This window comes from Dermatophagoides pteronyssinus, unplaced genomic scaffold (genome assembly GCF_027571235.1).
Source record: "Dermatophagoides pteronyssinus isolate colony J.1.1.1.1 unplaced genomic scaffold, Derpt_VIB-CSIC_2022.12 sq0005, whole genome shotgun sequence".
NCBI lineage: Eukaryota > Metazoa > Arthropoda > Arachnida > Sarcoptiformes > Pyroglyphidae > Dermatophagoides > Dermatophagoides pteronyssinus.
The window spans coordinates 1,874,892-1,896,161 of record NW_027461529.1 but is presented as its reverse complement, the minus strand read 5'-3'; the positions used below and the strand labels follow the sequence as shown (position 1 = coordinate 1,896,161).

The 21,270-nt window shown below is 28.1% G+C and overlaps 3 protein-coding genes across 3 annotated transcripts; 2 read left to right on the top strand and 1 right to left on the bottom strand.

The window, feature by feature from the left end:
* Positions 1-6,983: 6,983 nt before the first annotated feature.
* LOC113789559 (uncharacterized) lies at positions 6,984-14,669 on the top strand. Its single transcript, XM_075820090.1, has 6 exons — positions 6,984-7,895; positions 8,564-8,733; positions 8,845-10,028; positions 10,107-10,208; positions 10,272-10,737; positions 10,807-14,669. The coding sequence occupies exons 3-6, from the start codon at positions 9,276-9,278 to the stop codon at positions 13,362-13,364; spliced, it is 3,879 nt and encodes a 1,292-aa protein (XP_075676205.1). The 5' UTR covers positions 6,984-7,895; positions 8,564-8,733; positions 8,845-9,275; the 3' UTR covers positions 13,365-14,669.
* Positions 14,559-16,906, bottom strand: LOC113789804 (uncharacterized). Its single transcript, XM_027339387.2, has 2 exons — positions 16,173-16,906; positions 14,559-16,105 (listed from the first exon to the last, which is right to left on the bottom strand). The coding sequence occupies exons 1-2, from the start codon at positions 16,803-16,805 to the stop codon at positions 14,738-14,740; spliced, it is 2,001 nt and encodes a 666-aa protein (XP_027195188.1). The 5' UTR covers positions 16,806-16,906; the 3' UTR covers positions 14,559-14,737.
* Positions 16,907-17,594: 688 nt separating this feature from the next.
* Positions 17,595-21,128, top strand: LOC113789713 (uncharacterized). The gene is made up of 2 exons (XM_075820091.1): positions 17,595-20,265; positions 20,349-21,128. Exon 1 carries the CDS (start codon positions 18,834-18,836, stop codon positions 20,154-20,156), a length of 1,323 nt encoding a protein of 440 aa, XP_075676206.1. The 5' UTR covers positions 17,595-18,833; the 3' UTR covers positions 20,157-20,265; positions 20,349-21,128.
* The last annotated feature ends 142 nt before the right edge of the window (positions 21,129-21,270 follow it).

Genomic DNA, 21,270 nt, shown 5'->3' with positions numbered 1-21,270 from the left:
GAATTGAATTTTCATTTTCGAATCATTTTTCTTGCAACAAATAATGATCAAACAAACAAACAAACAAATGATATACATCTACTGTTTGTACCGGACCAACCAGATATTCAAATAAATTGATAAATAAATTTCCAAGGAAATTTTCCCCCCTCAACTAACTGTATACAGTGTTGTTGTATATGACCATCGCGTGACAAACTTTATTTGGTTTGGTTTGGTTTTTGTTAATATATAAAAAATTGAAGTTTTTTTTTCGCAAAAAAAATAAACTTCAAGTGCACAAATTCTATTGATCAATCGATTGATTGATTTGATTATTTTTCTGTACATTTCGATTAGTTCGATCCATTTTTTTTGTTTTTTTGTTTGTTTGTTGAATATGATTGATTGATTCGATTGAAATTTTATAATCGTTAAAAAATCGATCTTTATAATGATACTTTTTTTTTTGAATGATGTAACTTTAGATCAGTTTTGAAATTTTGTTTTTTTCTTCAACAAAATTCTTATCTAAAACGCCCAAAATCAATTGATTTATTGCGCATGATTCGATCGAAAAAAATCCATATCATTTGTCAACAATCAAACGAACGAACAAACAAACAAACGAACAAATCAATCAATCATCAATATTGACAAATGTAAAAGGGTTACTGATATAGGAATCATCAATAATTTAATTCCCTTTAAAATCCGGGATAAAATAAAACTAAACTTTTTTTCCATTTTTAACAACAAAAACAAAAAAAAATCCCCAAAATCAGCACCCAATGATATAAAGATACGTTGTTGTTGTTGTTGTATCATCGTATATGACACGTGTACGAAATACATTCCTCACTTTGTTTAATCTGGGCGTACAATATTATTAGTACATCCATCAATCGATATCGATCAGTATATACAGTTGTCAGGCGACACTATTTTTTTTTTTTTTTTTTTTGATATGAAATTATATATGCACATGACAATCATTGATGTTTGATGTTTGATTATGATTATGAGGATTAATTTCATTTAAAATGATGATGAAAAACAAGAAGAGTCATCTTTTTTTTCCTGTTTTCTCTGTATGTGTGCTTATGATATGATAATGAGAAGATACTAATCTTGAATTGAAATATTTTTCTCAATTGATAAATATGGAAAATGTATTTTTTTGTTTGTTTGTTCAAATAAAAAGGATTCAATCATAAGGATTTCATATTCAAAATGCTTATAGCTTCCTTGTTTAAATGGGAGTTATGCCAAAAAAAATGATTGCAAAAAATATTTTTTGATTAGATCGGCTGATATCGATTGATCGATTGATTTATTATCAATCATCATCATCATCATCATCCAATAATAGAATCTAAAACACATAGATTGTTGTTGAAAAATTTCAATTAATTTCTCTATTACTTCCTGAATTTCGTTCAAACAAATCAACAACAACAACAACAAAAATCATCTAACCCTTTGGGTGACCCTCATCATGATCAACATATTCTGATAACTTGAATGATATTTTTTTTTTATTTTCATCACGTTTTCTCCTTCTCTCTCTCCTTCTTCTTTTTCTTGGAAACCGTTGTATTTTTTTTTCTCGTTTGAACATCCAGTAAATTTCGCAGAAACTTTTTTTTAAATATAATTTAATGCCCATATCAATTTGGGCTAATTTAAATTATTAATTCAAGTTTATGGCATGTATACATTGGGAAAAAAACAACAAGAAGAAAAAGACATGCGCATTTTTTTCAAAGGCTTGATTCTTTCTCTCTCGCTTTGGTGTGTAATCAATTGATTAACCCTTTTTTTTTGTTGTTGTTGTTGTTGATTATCACTTGATTCGTATTTGAACCGTAAACAACAACAACAACAACAACAACAAAAAGGCTTTGACCTTTTTGACGTTTGGCTGCTGCTGTTAATCTTTTTATTTTTCGCTTCTGGATGAAATTTTTTTTTTGTTGCCCTAAAACGATTAGGGGGGGAATCCTGAAAATTTATTTTGTTTGTTGCCTGGGATTTTTATTATATCCAATGATTTTTCTTTTCCAAAGAGAGATATTCTCATTGATAAAGGCGAGAATTGAAACATTAATCAACAACAGCAACAACCAAAATGTTTGAAATGAAATATATTTCTTTGAATTTCTTCGAGAATATATTGAATGTTTGTTTTTTTTTGTTTATTTCTTTTAAATAATTTCTTATCTTATAATTTTTTTTTCTTGGTTATCTAAAACCAGATTACCCAGGTCACTAATAAAACCATATTTGGATATCAGTGATACTTGACAAAAAAGACGCCAAACAAACAAACAAACATTGGTTGATTGCTAATGTGTTCAATTTATTCACTTTTTATACAAATTTCATTATCTTATGTCAATTGTTTAGCCCTTTTTTTCCAATTTTCATTTTTGATCTATATTTAATGATTTTTCTTGGATTTTTTCCTGCAATTGAAAACTTTTTACTTTTCGTTTTTCTTTTCAAACAACAGCAAAAAAAGAATGACAAAATTTGTCTGAGAGAAAAGAACAAAAAAAAAGAACGAGGAAAAAAATCAATTTTAATTTGGATTGAAAGTGCAACAGATTTTCCTGGATTAGTTAAAACAACAATGTAATAATTTTGCGAAAAAAAAATTTCAATTTTCAATTTATAAATGGGCTGTCTACCATAATGATTACCATTATTATCCCGAAACAGAAAAAACTATTTTGTTTGGTTTTGTTTTCGTTAGTTTGAATGTCAATCAAAAAAATTAATTCAAACAATTTTTTTTTTTTTGCATTACAAAACAAAAATAATGGTGCCCAATTAGTGATTCTAAATTCTTAATCATCATAATGATAATCGGATAAATGCTGCAGCAGAAGTAGAATTCATTTCTTTCTTTTTTTTCATTTGGCTAACTTGATCAATTATTTTTCTCAAGATTTCAAAAAAAAGAAAAAAGAAAATTGTTTCATTTTTTTTACCTCATTAAGCAATTGATTGACTGATTTGCATGGATTTTCTCAAAGAAAAAAATTAATCCTTTTGTTTTCTTTCCAGAAAATCCACCAAAAAATAGAAGGGTTAATTTACCTAGTTTAGACCTGTTAATGATAATGATTCTTTAGTATATTGATTGAGCAATATTCGATGGATGTTGAACAACAGAAAAAAAAGAAGTTATTAATAGTTATCATTAAAAATACTGGAATTTTTTTATTATAAAAATCATCATCGTTAACCCGTTCTTGCAAATGTTTTTTGTTGTTGTTGTTGTTGTTATTCAAGTTTGAACAATAACCCTTTCATAAGAATCAAATATTTTTTAAAAATATATTTAAAACATGTTTTTTCTTCAAATTCAAACAAACAAACAAACAAAAAAAAAAAAGAAAAGAAGATACATTGTATTTGAATAATGATGATGATGATGATCATTATAGACATTTTTTTTATACAAATTGATCAACCGATTATCGATTCATTCATTCATTCATTTAGAATCCAATAAACCACAACCATCATTAATGATCTTTTTAGGGAAATTTATGAATCATCATTTTGAATGTTGTTAAAAGCTTTAGCTTAAACAACGAAAAACCTTTGACCATTTTAATAATAATCATAATCATTATCATCACAGGTCACTGGCCTTGCTTTCATATTAATCAGTTGTTGTTGATGTAGAATTTGTTTAACCCTTTCACCTCTCTCTCTCTCTCTTGCTTGTTCAAATTTTTCGATACTTTTTTTTCTTGTTTTTTTGTTTGATTATCGTCTGAGTGTGTTTTGAGGATAAAATCAAAAAAGGATCACGTTTTGTTTCTCTCTCTCTCTGATCATAAACAACCTGTATGCAACAACAACAAAAATAAGAATTTTTCATGAATAAAACATTCAAATTTCAAGCAAATTTCTCATTTGAAGTTTCATTAATTTAACCATTCTTGGGTAGCTCCTGTTTTTGTTTTGTTGTTTTCTTTTTTGGTTTTCTGGTTTATTTTTTTTCTCCCACTCACTTTATACAAATTTGTTTTTTGAAAAAAAATAGTTCTGTTCAAACTTGGTTGCTTTAAATTCTTAGTTTCATTGAATAAAATGAAATTTTAAAGTTTCTTTCATTCATTTTGCGTGATCATTTTCATCATCAACACGATTTTGTATGGTTGATTGCTTATGTTTTTTTTTCGGGTTCATTCCATAATCATTATGATGATTCAAAACAAAAAAGAAGTAAAACAACAACACGAAATTGGAACAGGGCTTGCAATGAAATTTTGTTTTCCAAAATAATAAAAAAAAAAAACAGAAAAATTCTTGGAATTCATTTGCTGCTTTGTTGAACTGGTGGCTGCTGTTGATGTTTGTACGGTCAATAAGATCGGTCGGTTGGTCGGTCATGGATGGTAATGATTTACCTTTGGTTTTTTTTTAGTTTCTCAATGTGATCAGGTTCTTCTGCTGCTTTTTTCTTTAAAAAAAATCATTAACCCTTTCACTACCAAGCAACTTTTTTGATGGGTGCGCTTGATTAACAACAACAACAACAGCAAAAAAACTATTTCCTTCGGTTTTTTTTTCTAGTTTAGTTCAAAGATAAAGATCTGGCTGTTGTCTATCAAAGAAAGAAAACTTTTTGATTATCATCATCATCATTTTTAGCTTCTGTTGTCAATGTTTTTTTTTTTCTCTTTTCGGGTTTGCAAGAATACAAAACAAAAAAAACATCAATCAGTTCCTTAATAGAAAACTTATTGATGTTGTTGATGATGATGGAAAAGGGGTAAGTGCTTTTATAAAAAAGGGGATAAAAGGGTTGAATGCATTAAACAACAAAAGGCAGTCATGATTATCATTAGTACTGCCCACTTTTTTCAACAACAACAAAAAATCTTTCAATTTAATCAAATTTTCTTAACACTGAAGAAGAATAAAAAAAAGAAACCGGTCAGCAAGAAATCGATTTGACAATTGAATTTTTTTTCAGATTTGAATTTGAACAACAACAGCAATAGCAGAATTGATTTTTTGTTTCCCGTATAATATTTGGTACAATGTAACCAGTTTTTTTTCAATCAAATTGGATGATAATCAACAACAACAACAACAACAAAAAATTGAATGGTTATGGCCATCATCATTATAACATTAATATTAACCGCAAATTCTCTGTATATATACCCGCACCCAAACTTTATTTTATTATATCATCCTTATTCACTGTCTGTCTATATTAAATAATAATCAGAAAAATTCATTGACATTCACTTTGTTTTGGTTTTGGTTTTTAGCTTGAAAAACTATATGTTCCTGTTGTTGATGATGATGATGATCGTTTGAACTAATCAACAAGCATAAAGATATCCATAGCCACCATCATCAGAATCCAATGTTTGTTTTTTCTTTTTTCATTATATATTACAGACATAATATTATTGTATCGATTTGTTGTACACGTTTCACATCATCATACACATATATTTTAACCCTTTTCTTGTTTTGTTTTTTCATTCATTCAAAATAACATTGTAATAGTAGAAAAACAAAGAGAGACACGTTCATCATGTTGATAAAAATTAAATAAAAATAGAAAAACAACAACAACAACAACTATAGAGTTATTCTCAGAAAACAAAAAAAAATCCCATCATCCATCCACCCACTACATTTATATTATTTCCATTCATTCATACGTACATTCACAATATAGATAGATAGAATGATTGTGTAGAAGTCACGCGTTTAACTAAAAATGGATAGAAAAGAGAAAAAAACAAAATGAATGATGTTTTTTTTCTTCTTTATATCATTAATCGATTAATGGGTGCAGATTTATCCATCCACCCCATTCTCCAAACATAACAACAACAACAACACTGTGTATTCATTCATTTATAGGATTGCAATATTATAATGATAATGATGATTATCAGTTTTGTACATGCTTAAATCATTATCAAATCAATTTATATTTTGTTAATATAAATCCAAATACTGATCATTATCATCATCATTCAATAATATTTCCTTCTATTCTTTGGCTCCATGCTTTCTCCATACTGTATATGCTCTGCCATTAAGATCACGTTGTTGTTGTTGTTGTTTGTTTCCTTTATTTTTTATATTTGCTTTAATTTTTTTTTATCATTTTAGTTGGCATTATCTCTGATGTGGGTATTTTCTCGCTCGCTCTTTTTCTCTATACAGATGTATTTAACTATACTGAAATATATGTACTATGCACAAACACACACTTATAGCCGGTCTATAATAATAATAATAATAAAATTACGCCCTTGTCTGGACGCCATCCATATCCATGAATCCCCCCACACACATATTAAATGATCATCATCATCAGTATCATCTTCAATAATGATAATAACTGAACTTAGTAATAGTAGTAGTAGTAGTAATGGTAATGGTGTTTGTATGATCACGTGGATAATAATAATATTTCCGACCAAACAAAAAACAAAAAAAAAATTTATTAGATAATTCCAGAAGAAATACCAAGCCAGACAATATATTTTTTTTTTTAATAAACCAGATACTTGGATATTGCTTTAATGTTTACCCAAAAATAAACGAAAACAAACATGTTATTCTTAAGAATCTCTCTTTCTTTTTTGAAATCACATGGAAGCGGAATTTTGTAATTTTTTTTTCTACCAATAAAATTTACTTTAATTTAAAATCATTTTAATGATTAATCAACAACAAAGAAAAAACCCAGAATATCATGATCAAACATTCAAATATCATTGAATGAAAGGCGTCTTTTTTCAAAAAAAAAAAACATTCAGATTGTTCCACCAAACACTAACATCATCATCATTCACTGTATTCATATATACACGGTACAGGCGTCATATATCTGGTTGCCTTTTCTGGTTTTCTGTTTTTTTTTCTTCTTTTCTTTCTTTCATGACTATAGTGATGTCGTCTGATTTATGTATGCACACATACATTTATACATACGGATATATAATATTGCGCCCGAAACCGATTGCCAATCACACATCATACACACATACAAATAGACTGGGAGCCAGCAGACCGACGACCGACTTTTTTTTAAATTTATTTATTTCTCGTCGTTGATGTTGATGATGATAATAATAATGATGACGACGACGACGACGTCGGTTCAGTTTAGTTGAAATTTTTTTTTTCTCTCGTCGGATGATGATGGGAAAATATATCCCAGCCAACTACAAACACTTATATAACCACCACCACCACCACCATCAACCATTATTTAACCAATAATTCCCATTTTGCTTGCCGCCGTCGTCGAGACTTTTGCAGAGCAAAGAACAAAAAAAAACACACACACTGTGTCTATTCACCGCTTAATATATTGGCCAACCATACGAAGACGACGACGACGACGACGACAATGTGAAATAAACTAGACAAACGTTATCCTTATTCTTAATGTTGTCGCACAACTAAAACAACCAGCACAGCATTTGAAGCATAACCAAACACAATAACTAAATTCAAATTCTCAATCTATTCAATTATACAAAAAAAACGAAAAGAAAGAAAGATTCAAATTAGAATTGAATTGTCAATTCATTCATCATTTATTGTTTTGTCTGTGTTGATTTAACCCTTTTTTTTGGTGAATTTTTTTTCAAAAAAAAATTCAGTTTTTCTGTTGTTCTGTTTCTGTTGTCCGTTTTGTTGTTTTTCATTATTTATTTTGTTTTTTCTCGATAATTCAAAAATGCTGTGACACAATCAACCAAAATCAATCTGTGAATTATTTATTTGTTTCGGTTGTCCAAATAAAAATGATAATGATGATAATGATCTGATTATTTTACAACGAATAAATTTACACTAACACACACGCACTCACTAATGTTTTTTCAAATTCAAAAATTACGATTAATGTAAGTAAATGTTATTTCATAATTAAAAATAATTGAACACGTGTTAATCATGATATATTCGAATCAATGAATCAATCAATTTTGCAGAATCGATTGATTGATTTGATTGACCTTGATGCAATATATGATTCGACGATATATAAAGAGATTCCTAAGTTTTTATCATTTTTATTCATCGTAACTAACTAAACCAAAAAACGAAAAAATCAAACTAAAACTTCATTCACAATTATCATATGATGATGATGTTAATTTATTAAAAGATTGATAAGATTAGATTCGGTTCGATTTTCTGTTTCTACATTAATGAACGTATCATTATCATCAAATGATGATTTGTATGAAGAGATTATTATTATTTTTTGAATTTTAAATTTTTTTTCTAAATAAAAAAAACAAACAAACAAACAAACATCAGTTTGATGCCGATTGCAATCGAAACTTTTTTTTCAGTGATTTTTTTTTTTAAATGATTGAATCTGTTTGTTTTTTGATTGTGATCAGAAACAGATTTTACAGATTTCCAATGAATTTTTTTTCGAAAAAATTTTTTTTTTTTGTTAAATAATTCAATCCATTACGTTTGATTTTCTTTTGAATTTTTGTTTAGTTTTTTTTTCATTTTAAAATATTCACTTCCGTTTATTTATTTATTTCGTTACTATCAGCTTAAACAAAATGTTTTAAATGATGATGATAATGATGATCATGATGATCATGGATCATCACCACCACCACCACCAACAACAACAAAAAAATTATCGACATCATCAATTTCCACTACCACCACCACCACCATCACCACCCACATTATCAATACAAATTGACAATAAAAGTGGTAAGTCATTTCCCCTGTTTTTTTCCCCTTGTTTTTTCTTCTTATTTTAATCAATTTATAATCATTATTATTATTATTATTATTATTATTATTATTATTATTTGTAAATAGAATGTTATTTTAAATTTCAATTAATAATAATCAATAATCAACAAATTATTATTATTGATCATCGAAAAAATTAAATTTGTTGCTGTTGTTATTGTTAACCCCCTCATCCTTATTAAAAAATAAAAATATAAGATGAAGAATGAAGAAATTATTTGTATCAAATCCAAATTATAATGAATGATGATATGTGATGAATGAATGAATGAGAATCAATGTAACAAACAAACTTTATTTCGAATGCAACAAGTATAGAGATACAAATTAACAAATAAACATACCAATAACATTTTTTTTTAAAAAAATTGCATAGCAACATGATTGATTAAATGTCAATTTTTTTTATTGATTTAAAAAAAAGTTAAATTGTGATAATAATCAAAATTGAAATAAGATGATGATGATGATCATCATCATCATTAGAAATTTGGAATATGAACTTGATTAATTGTAATAATAGTTATTGTTGTTTAAATAATCATCAAGTAATTAAAACATCATCAAATATTATCCAACAACAAAAACAACCAGAAGAAGAAGAAGAAAAAGAAAAAGAAGATTCTTATTATTCAATCAAAACAAATGTTACATCATCATCATCATCATCGTTGGCCCATATTGATCATAAACATCGATTCTATTCAAATACAAATATTTTATCCAAAATGTTGATCAATTCACAACAACAACAACAACCGCAACAATTTCAACATCCACATCATCCACATCAACATAATAATCATCAACAATTTTTAGGATCAACAATGATTAATAATACTGCTCAACAAACATCATCATCATCATCATCATCATTAGTAGCAATCGATATTGATGGTAAATTATCATCATCAAATGGATCAATTTCAACAACAACAACATTATCATCATCCACGGCCGCTACAGAATTTCAAATGATGTTAACTACATCATCAACTACCGGTCATTCATCATCAAATTCGATTGTTTCCGCTACTGCTGCTAATACTAATGTTCAAATGGCCAATCCAAATCATCATCATCATAATCATCATCATCAATATAATAATCATCATTCATCATTAAATCATCAACAATCAATGTTACATCAACATCAGGGACAAACTACTTCGACAAATACAATTACTAATGCTACCACTAATAATAATAATAATAATAATCAACCGGCACGTAAAAAACAATCAACAAGGGTAATTACAAAAAAAAAAATTATAATTAGATTTTAAAAGTAATTTTTGAAAAAAAAAATATCAATCAAAAAAAAACAGGATCCATATTCACATCGTATGATTGAAAAACGACGCCGTGATCGTATGAATAATTGTTTAACTGATCTCAGCCGTTTAATACCCAATTCTTTCATTAAAAAGGTAAACATTATTATTATTTTTTTTGTTCAAATAATTAATTATTGATTTATTATTGATAATTAGCAATCATCATCATTACAAAATCGTGGTCGTATTGAAAAAACTGAAATCATTGAAATGGCAATCAAATATATTAAACATTTATTAGATATTTGTCGTCCATTTATTATCAATGATGATAATAATAATGATAATAATAATATTGATGTTGATCATAATAATATTAATCATAAGGATGAATTAATTAATAATAAAATGATGATGACAACAACAACAGCAACAACAAATGATCAATTATTTCGTTATTGTTCAAAACATTCAAATCAAATGGGAAATGAATTAATAAAAAATCGTTTTGATTATTATCAACTTGGTTTTCAACATTGTTTTAATGATTTTAAACAACAATTATTATTATTATCATCATCATCATCATCAATTAATAATTCTAATCAATCATCAGAATCATTATTTAATTCAAAAATGATGATTAATCATATTCAACAAAAATTTGATAATTTATCTATTGGTAAGTTAGTTATGAATGATTTAATTCTTAATCTTGATTGTTTATTGTTTAAAATTTTTAAAAAAATAGCTGTCATAACAAAATATATGGCCGAAAATTATGATATGAATGATGATTTAAATGATAAATTATTGAATCATATTGATAATTCTGTTAATAATTGTGATGATCAACAACAACAACAACAACAACAATCATCGACGCTAATCGAACAACAACAACAACAACAATCGCTGCCTAAAACATTGAAATTATCAATCAAATCATCATCATCATCTAGTCTTGCGAACAATGATCTTTCAACTTCATCTACAGCTGTTAAACAACAATCACCAACCGAATCATCATCATCATCATCATCATCATCGTCATCATTATCATCATCAACATTATCCTCGACATTATCTAGATCGCCACCATCAATATCTAGATCATTTTTCAATTCCACTTCATCATCATCAACAACAACAACAACAATACCGATAACAAAAGTGGAACCATTCGATATGGAAATACAAACAAATAATAATAAAAAACAATCATCTTCAACAATGAATGTTGTTAATGAAAGTTATCATTTTAAAAAAGAATTTAAAGAACGTTTTCAAAAAGTAATGGATCAAAGTAGTAATAATATGATTAAAGATGAATGTTATGTTGATACAATTATGATGAATGGATTACAACATTTGATGAAACAACAACAACAACAACAATCCAATTCATCTGCAACAGTAACCGAAAATTTATCAAATAAACAACAACAACAAAAATTAATTAAAAATGATAATAATGAACATCATTGTGATTTAAGTGATGAAATATTATCAGCATTATCATCATTATTATCATCAATTTCATCATCATCATCAACAACATCGACAACGACAACAACAAATGATCAATCATTTGTACCAGTATTTGCTTTACATCCATCCGGTCATTATTATGTTCCTATGAATATTGAATCTTCTATACTTGGTTTTGATGATTTTTCTAAAATGATTATTCAATCTAAATCATCATTATCATTACCTCCACCTCCACCACCACCACTATCAACACCAATGGAAAATTTATCAAAACCAATTAATATTGTTGGCCATAAACGTCCAATAAATTCAGATCAATCTGAAATAATGAATGGTACTATGATTGAATCATCATCATCATCATCAACAATGATGATGTCAATGTTTAATAATAATAAAAGATTACGATCAGATAATGAATCTATTATCAAACAATCAACAACAACAACAACAAAACCATCATTATATCCAATAAATATAACAGTAAATTTTCCATTTGATCGTACAATAACTGTTGTATCTATGTTAAAATCTATTCGTGATTTATGTTTAAATTTACAACAACGACAACAACAATATCCAATGATAATCAATAATAATAATAATAATGATGATGATTGTATTGATTTAACATGTAAAATTGATAATACTGTTAATGATGTTGGTCATAATATAAGAAAATTAACGAAAAACATTCCCAAACAGCAACAACAACAAGCAACTAAAGAAGAAGTTACAACAGCAGCAACACAATTGATGATGATGTTAGCATCATCATCATCATCATCATCGGCATCTACATCCACATCATCATCTAATGGTGCTATTTCGACAGCCAAAGCTAATCGATTACCGATAATTTCTGGATCAATAATTCAAAATCATTTGACAACAAATAATGATGATACATTCCTCATTAATAATCGTAATAATAATCAATCGAATGGACAACAACAACAACAAAATTCAAAAGATTTACAAACCGGATCGTTTCATTTTGGTATTAACAACAACAGCAACAATGGTGGACCATCATCTTCATCATCATCATCATCGGCTATGATAAATGCTCATACACCACCACCGCTACCGCCACCATCGCCATCTATGATTCGACCATATTTGATCGGTGGTGGTGGTGGTGGTGATAGTCATCATCATCATAATTATGATCATCATTATTCAATTCAAACATGTCATTCCCATTCACCATTACCATTATCATCAAATCAACAACAACAACAATGGTCATCATATTATTCATCATTATGGTCACAACAATTAGCTGCTGTTCATGCTGCATCTAATACGAATAATAATCATAGCCAAATATTACCATCACCAAATTCATTAAAATTGGATTCAAATTCGCAATCATCATCATCATCATCAACAACAACAACAGCAGCAGCTAAAATGATGATGATGGATAGAAATAATTGTTATGAATGGCCACCATCATCATCATCATCATCATCACATCATTATCATTCGCACAATCCAAATCCAAATTTAAATCATCATTTATCAAATGAAATGGGAACGCATTTATTTCCATCAATTTCAAATGGATTGATGAATGGAATCAATAATAATAATAATAATCAACAACGAAAATTATCAACAACATTAAAAAAATCTGAACAAAATCATTTAGATGATGTTATTAATATGTCAACAACAACAGCAACAACCAATCCAACTAATAATAATAATAATAATGTACCAATTAATTTGACCAAAGATCAATCAACAACAAACAATAATAACAAATCGATTGTTGTTTCGAAAATCAATTCAATTATCAATATTTAATGAATTTTGAATGAAAAAAATCCTAGTGCCAATGTCAAATTCATATTTCTCAACAACAAAACAAATCCAAACCATTCATCAAATCGATTGGATCAATAAAATGTAAATCAATCACTGATTGATTGACTGATCCAAAACTGATGAAAAAAATAACAACACTAGTCGTTTAATTATGGACAACAATAATAACAAACAAACAGAAAAAAACCCGAAATTCTTTCTCATCATTTCATTTCATTTTTTTTGAAAAAATCGTTGCGTTTAATTTTTTTTTTAATTTTTCCCGGCAATCCATATTGCTAATGTTTTTTTTGTTGTTTCATTTCGTTCTCAAATATTTTTTGTCAAACATCGTGTTAAAATGTTATAGATAAAAAACACTCGTTTATTATCGATGAAATCGAAAACGAAAAAAAAATTATATATATTCAAAACTAAACCAGATCAACCAATTCATCAATCAGATTATTATGATGATACAAAAAAAAGAGATTATTGAGAAAAAAAAACAGACGCTCACAATGAACAATTGTGATAATTATTTGTTATTTCAAATTGATTTGATTACACAAAAACAAATCCATTTTTAGGATTTTCTTGGTTTATCCACATCAATCAATACAGATTTTTTTACCGCTTTCAAAATTGATGCCATGACAAACATACCCACCAAATTCATTCATTCATTCAGATCATCATCATCATCGTCATCATCATCACCATTCATTCATCATTTACATAGCTTATTAATTGATTAATTTAATTAATTTGAGAAATGAAAAAAAAAACAAAATCAATTAAAACAACAACAACAAAAATGCCAAGATGTTATGAATTTATATATATATTGTTCATAACCACCACACACAGTCCACATTTGAAGAAAGTGATTTTACTCAAATCATGTGATGTTTATTCAATGATGATTCAAAAAAAATTATGCTTACACACCACCAATCAACAACCACCACCTACACACAACCTGTACACAAATCCAAATGTCATTTCAGAAAAAAAAATTTAACTTGTGATACCCGATGTTGATTCAATACATTTCCCATTAATTTGGAACTGATCCTTTTCTTTTTCGTTTTTTTTTTGTTGACAAGAATCATATTTATCCCGATTTGGAACAAAATCACCATACACAACAACAACAACAACAAACCCGGTGAATAAATTGAACCCCTGCGATTATTCAGATCTCTCTTTTTTTTCGATTTTAATAAATATTCTTTATTATCATCAAATTACAATTATATTATTATTATAATCATTAAATATTTTAAAAATTCAAAACTTAAAGCTCAAAATTCAAAAATCAATCATTTTTATAAAAAAAGATTTTTCTCTGTCTTCACCATTTTTCGTTTTCACATTTTCGATAATGGTCGTCGTTTTTTCTGTTGTTTTTGAATTTTAGATGAAGGTTTTTGAATCGAAAGATTAACAGGCTGATCACTATTAGCACGAAGTGATTGCATTGGTTCAATAACCTGTCCCGGTCGTGTAATAACAGTTGGTTCAGAAAATGTTCGAGCAAGTGTTTGTGGATTCCAAATCGATCCATGTGGACGAATCAATTGTCCACTTTGTTTGACTGTCAAATGACCTTGATATTTGGCAGCTGTTTGTAATTGTTTATCCGGATCAATAAATATTGCTTGACAAGCTTTATCTATCATAAGTTTTTGTTGGACTGCTGCTGCTGTTTTTGATTGTTTTTTCGGATCAATAAAAATTGCTTTATCGATCATTGGTTTGGATGTTTTAGGCTTTTTAGAATTCATTTTTACATTAATGCCATGACCTGTCCATTTCATTGTTGGCCATTTCGGATATTTATCTGAAGATTTTTTCTTTAAAGATGATTGTTGTTCTATTTTCAAAAAATCTTCAACAACATTATCATCACCAAATACTTGTTGCAATTGTTTCGATTGTTTAGCCAGATCAATATTATCATTGAATTCATCATCATTATCATCATCATCCAAATTGATTACTTCAATATTTTTATCAGTAAAAGATTTTTCAAGATTAATTTTTCTAGCCGAATCTTTTGTTGACAATGTTGCAATCCAACGTTCCACTTTACCAATACGGTCATCTTTAACTGTACCTTCATCTTTATCTTTATCTTTAACCGAAGAAAACTGTTGTTCGGTAATAGTAAAAGTTGCATTCGAAGATTCTTGAATCAATTTCGATGACCATGGATTATAACTATTTAGCTGCTTATTTTTATGTAATGGAAGCTCCAATAGTGTCGAATAACGTTCACTGAAACTTTGTTCATCATTTTGTTTCCATAACTCCATAGGGCTCAACGAGTTGGATTGTTTAAGCATTAATAAATTATGAGTTTTAAGCTGTTCATCAAGATTATCTCGTGTTTGTTTGAATTTCGAACGAAGAAGCTGACGTTTTGCCCATTTACCTGTATTCGAATGTTTCAAAGTAGCACGTTCGTGTGCACGCAATCGATCCATTTCTTCCATTTTCTCGTAAGCTTTTTCCGCATCCTTGGCAACAAGATCATAAAATTCTTCTTCTGCTTTTTTCAATCGATCTTTTTTCTTCAAACGATGATAATTTTTTGATTTAATCTTACGCAATCGTCGATAACGAGCCTCTTGATAACTAATCAGAACACGCAATCGTTGCATTTCTTTGTGCAACTTACGGGCCTCTTCCATATCCAATGTTCGCAATAATTCAAGTTCGTTTTGGTTCAAAAACTTATCAATCAAAGAGACAAAATTAGATTAAAAATCCTGTACAAAAAACCAACAACAAAATATTTACCGAATGATATGTTTCATGTGAGCCATCATTTACATCACCAGAATCGGCAAGATTTTCAGCAATTTCTTTCTCAATACGGCTAATCAATTTGCCAACAGTTTCAGAATCTGTTGATGTTCCAGGTTGCAAAAATTTTTTCTGTGCTGATGTATCAACAGCCAGTTGACGATCTTCAGCCGGAAAAACTACTTGATCAGCATTTCGCAATTGTTTAACTGGTTCATCATATTTTTTTACAGATTCCTTAAGATCTTTGTAATTTATTTCACGATGAATACGTTCAGTAATCGGATTAGATAATGAATCATACAAAGCTTTTTTCTTTCGTAAACTTTGACGCAATTTCTTTCGCAAAATCTTCGCTTGTTCATCATCGACATCCAATAATTCTTCAACATCAAGTTTAGATTTTTTATTCTTGCTAATACCATGTTCATCAATATCTGTTCGTACTTCGGCACGATCGGATTTCCATTGAGGTTGTCGATCATCACCACGTTTTTTACCACCAATTTTTTTCGATACTTCTTTTACCATTGAATCATGACCATCATTTTTATCTTTGACCACATTTTCATTATCACTATCAATTTCTGTTTCAACATCAAAATCTTCGATATTAAATTGATTCATGTTTGAAACAATTTGTTACTTCGATTTCAATTTCAATACAGTCAATGCCGAACATACAATAGAACACACACACGTGGCTTTTGTGTGTGAATTCGAAAAAACGAGCAGCATGCTCATATAAAAACTATTTCCACAGTTATGCGGTACGATTAAGTTGCCATAGCTTTTTGTATTTCAAAATGAATAAAAAAGCATTAATTTAAATTGGATTGATCAGAATAAAATAAGATAATTTATCATTTTAGCAAATAAAAAAATAAAATAAATTTTAAATTTTATTAAAATGACAAAAATCTTTTTAAAGAATTGAGAATGTCATCTATATTTTTTTTTTTTGCGTGGTAGCAGCAGCAAACGAACGAAAGAATAAATTATTTGTCACTTTTATTCATCTTTGTATAGCTCTATAGACACAACGATATTTCTCATGATTATCGATCGATTCGTTCGAGAATTTTTCGAAATCAATCGAATCGAATCAAATAAATCCTTCACACCTATTTTTGTTTCTTTCCTAATTAATCCATAAGAAGAAAAAAAGAAACATTGTTTTTTCTTTTGTTTCTTCAATTAATTAATCCAACATTAAATTAAAGAGAAAAGACATTCGAAGCATAGAATTAGAATGAAACAAACAAATGAAACAAAAACATCAAAAAAAAAGAAAAAATCGGGACCCAATGAAATTGCATATAGGGCGCAAAAAGGACAGACATCAATAGAATTTCATATATTCTGGTTAGTTCAAAAAAAAAATCAATACACACGCACACTGTATATATTTTTCAAATTTTGCCTAGAAATTCTATGGATTCATAGAATCAACCCAAAACAACCAGAATTTCATTTTCCTATATAAATGATAGTGGTTTATTCCAAACACACATACACACACATCATATATATATAATGATATGTGTTTGGTGTCATCAAGATTCTGTATGCGTGTTGTTTCTTTCATTGAATATTTTTTTTTCTCCCTCCCAGTGTTCAAAATCCAATCCAAATTCAATGAGATTCTCTGTGATCTCTCTCTCTCTCTCTCTCTCTCTCTCTCTCTCTCTCTCTCTCTCACACACACACTCAATTCCGATGATCCTCTTCACATCATACAATTGATAATGATAATAATAACCCAATAGGAGAATAAAAAAAACTGATGATGATAACAAAAATAAAAAAAAAAACATATAAACATCGGTATAGATCTTATTATTATTATTATTCTCCTCTGTTTTTGGGTTGTTTTGTACAAACTAGAATAGAATGAATGAATTTTGGCTACTTCTATATTCTATCGTATGCCAAACCAGACTATCTATAGTAATGGGATGGTGAATAAGAATAAGGTGTCTGGTTAGTGTGTGTGTGTGTGTGTGTGTTAGTGGTATATTCAATAATAGTTTGTTTTTTTATTTGGAAGAACAAGAATATTCTGTAATTCTTGTTTTTCCTCAGTTTTTTTTCCTTCAATAACAACAACAACAACAACAACGGAAAAAAATCATTCATTTAAATTGGGTTTTTTTTTTTATTTGGATCAACTTTCTATCTACTTTTAATTCATTGTTTTGGTTTGTTATCAATTTTTTTTTCTCTCTCTTTTTCAATTACAAACTTAAAACTTTTCTGATATAGAAAATGAAGATTTTCAAAAATCAAACAATGAATAAAAAAAATTGAAAATTAAAATTTTGAAAACTTTTTAAATCTCTGTCTTCATTCTATATATAGATAGAATGTTTATGTGTGCAGAATAAAAAAAAACAATAATTTTTGTTTCATTGTTTTTGGACCAAAAAAAAAATGAATGAAAATTTGTTTGTTTGTTTGTGATGATCATTTCTTTCAGCGAGCTTTAATTTTCGTGTTTCAAGAAAAAAAAATGCCACTTTTTTTCTATCACTATATAGATAAATAAATAACCGTTAGAGCTATTTGTGATTTAGATTTGGTTTGTTGTTGTTTTGTTTTTTTTTTGGTTTTAAATAAATTAGTTAATTGAATTGTGAAAACCAAACAAAAAAAATGCATCAACGAAATTTATATTCATCATATCCACCGGAATATGGGGGTGGTGGTAGTGGTTATTCAAATTATCCACCTTCAATTCCACAACAACAACAACAACATTATGGTAATGATTATCATCAACAACAACAACAAATATCAGCTCAACATAATCATCCACCATATTATTCTCAACAACAACAACATCATCAATCTTATAATGATCCAATACAACAACAACAACAATATGATCATTCTTATCAAAATGGTTATCCACCTGGCGGAAGTAGTAATCGTCCAACAACATATGATTATACAAGTAATAATAATCCACAGCCATATTTATCATCATCATCATCATCAGCGTATCCAGATCGTTCATATCATCAACAACAACAGCCACCTGCAGTATTACAGCCACAAACACAGCCATTACCAGTAGCAATAGCACAGCCACAGCCACCCCCACCGATAAAACCATCATATCCGCCACCAAATCTTAATCTGAAACCAACAACAACAGCAAAAAATCCATATGGTCAAACCGGTCCATATGGAATTGATGCAGCCAATCCATATGCTGATTATTATAGAAAATTATATTATCCATATGATCCTATTACTGGTGAATATATGAAAGATGCAACACCACCAGGTGATACTGGTTCAACAAATTTATTGCCAAATGTGATGCCCGATTCAATGGCTAATCAAATGTTTAGTCGTTCATATGCTGCTCAATCATCATCATCAGCTGGAAGATATGGAGGAATGGGAGGTGGTGGTGGAGGTGGATATGGTAATGATCCAACATCAATGATGATGATGAATAATTATTATGGAGGTGGATATGGTGGTGATCAAGAAAATGATTCATTATTATTATGTTGTGACTTTCTTATACCAAGGCCAAATATAAAATGTTTATTAATAACATTATTTATATTATTAGTATTAATCATATTAATTGCTGTAATAAGATTTTTAGTTAGTTTAAGTGGTGATCAAAGTGAAGAGCTAGCAACATTATTAGAACAAACATGTATGTTATTATTAATTGCTGCATTAGGTGATCTATTATGGATTATTGGCGTTTATTTTACATCAAGACGTACTAGACATCAAATTGCAACAATATTATCATGTGCAACAAATCCATCATCATCATCAGCAATTGAAACAACATTATCAACAAATGATTTTAATAATTATCTTTATGATCAACAACAACAACAACAACATCGTCGTTCATATGTTCCAAACGTTGGTTGTAATTCATCTGTTGTTAATTATAATCGTTATAATAGTGGTGGTGGTGGTGTTCCATCAAATTATGTTTAAACAAAACCATTTATTTATTTATTTATTTATCATCTTATTATTATTAACATTACCACAATATCATCATCATCATCATCTTATCAGATGAATCAGATTCATTCAGTACACAGTAATTATCATTATAAAACATTATTATCTCTCTCTATCTGATTGTATTGTAAAATTAAATCAGATTTTTTTTTTAAATTCTAGATTCAATCAAGGGGACCAATAGTTGACAATCTTGTTATGTGTGTGTGTAACAAACAACAAAACAATCATTTTCAATCTGTCTTTGTTTTTTTGAAATAAGAATTGAATAATTTCAAATCAAAAAGAAATTGATAATGTTCAAGTTTGCATAAATATTATCTATTTAGAAACAACAACAACAACAAAAAAAAATATTTGATCAAAAATCATTTGATTGCTTGCAGGCATCCATAACAACAACAACGACAATATTAATCTTATGATTGAAAATGTATCGATCAATCGATCGATAGATCGATTAATACCGACAATATACACATTTCTGGCTATATTTATATATATAAATAAAAAAAAATTCTCACTTCTTTGTAATAAATAAATAAATCAATCAATATTTGAAATGACAATTCAGCTTTTCCGGAAACATTTTTTCCTGTTTTTGTTTTACACACACACACACACAAACACTGCACACACACACACACAAATTTTTAGTATTACAAATAACAATCATCAACAAAAAAAAAAATAATAATTTGTAATTTGATATCATTTTATTTATATGTTTAGCCCTCCATCCACCCCTTTAAAAAAGATATATTGTTATTATATTTTTCATCACTTTTTTTTGTTTTGTTTTGTTTTGTTTTGTTGTTGTTGAACATCTTCGTAAACACACACACATACACTGAGAAATTATCTGCCTCGAATATATATTTATCAATGTTATAATAATGTATTAATTATTATTATTTTCCTTTTCTGTTGTTTCTTTCTTCATTGTTGATATTTTAAAATTAAAAATTTAAATAAATTAAATTAATTAACGGAGAAAAAAAAATTGTTTGTAAAAGGATTTCGGATTTATAATGTTTTCTAATTCAACCAAACAACAACAAAAAATAATAGATCAATAAAATAT

Excerpts from the sequence above, each read along its gene's own strand:
- LOC113789804 (XM_027339387.2), bottom strand. The coding sequence starts at position 16,805 with ATGAATCAATTTAATATCGAAGATTTTGATGTTGAAACAGAAATTGAT. Across the intron at positions 16,106-16,172 it reads CACATGAAACATATCATTCG|TTTTTGAACCAAAACGAACT; the intron begins GTAAATATTTTG and ends TTGATTGATAAG.
- LOC113789713 (XM_075820091.1), top strand. The coding sequence starts at position 18,834 with ATGCATCAACGAAATTTATATTCATCATATCCACCGGAATATGGGGGT.
- LOC113789559 (XM_075820090.1), top strand. The coding sequence starts at position 9,276 with ATGAACTTGATTAATTGTAATAATAGTTATTGTTGTTTAAATAATCAT. Across the intron at positions 10,029-10,106 it reads GTAAAAAACAATCAACAAGG|GATCCATATTCACATCGTAT; the intron begins GTAATTACAAAA and ends AAAAAAAAACAG. Across the intron at positions 10,209-10,271 it reads CCAATTCTTTCATTAAAAAG|CAATCATCATCATTACAAAA; the intron begins GTAAACATTATT and ends ATTGATAATTAG.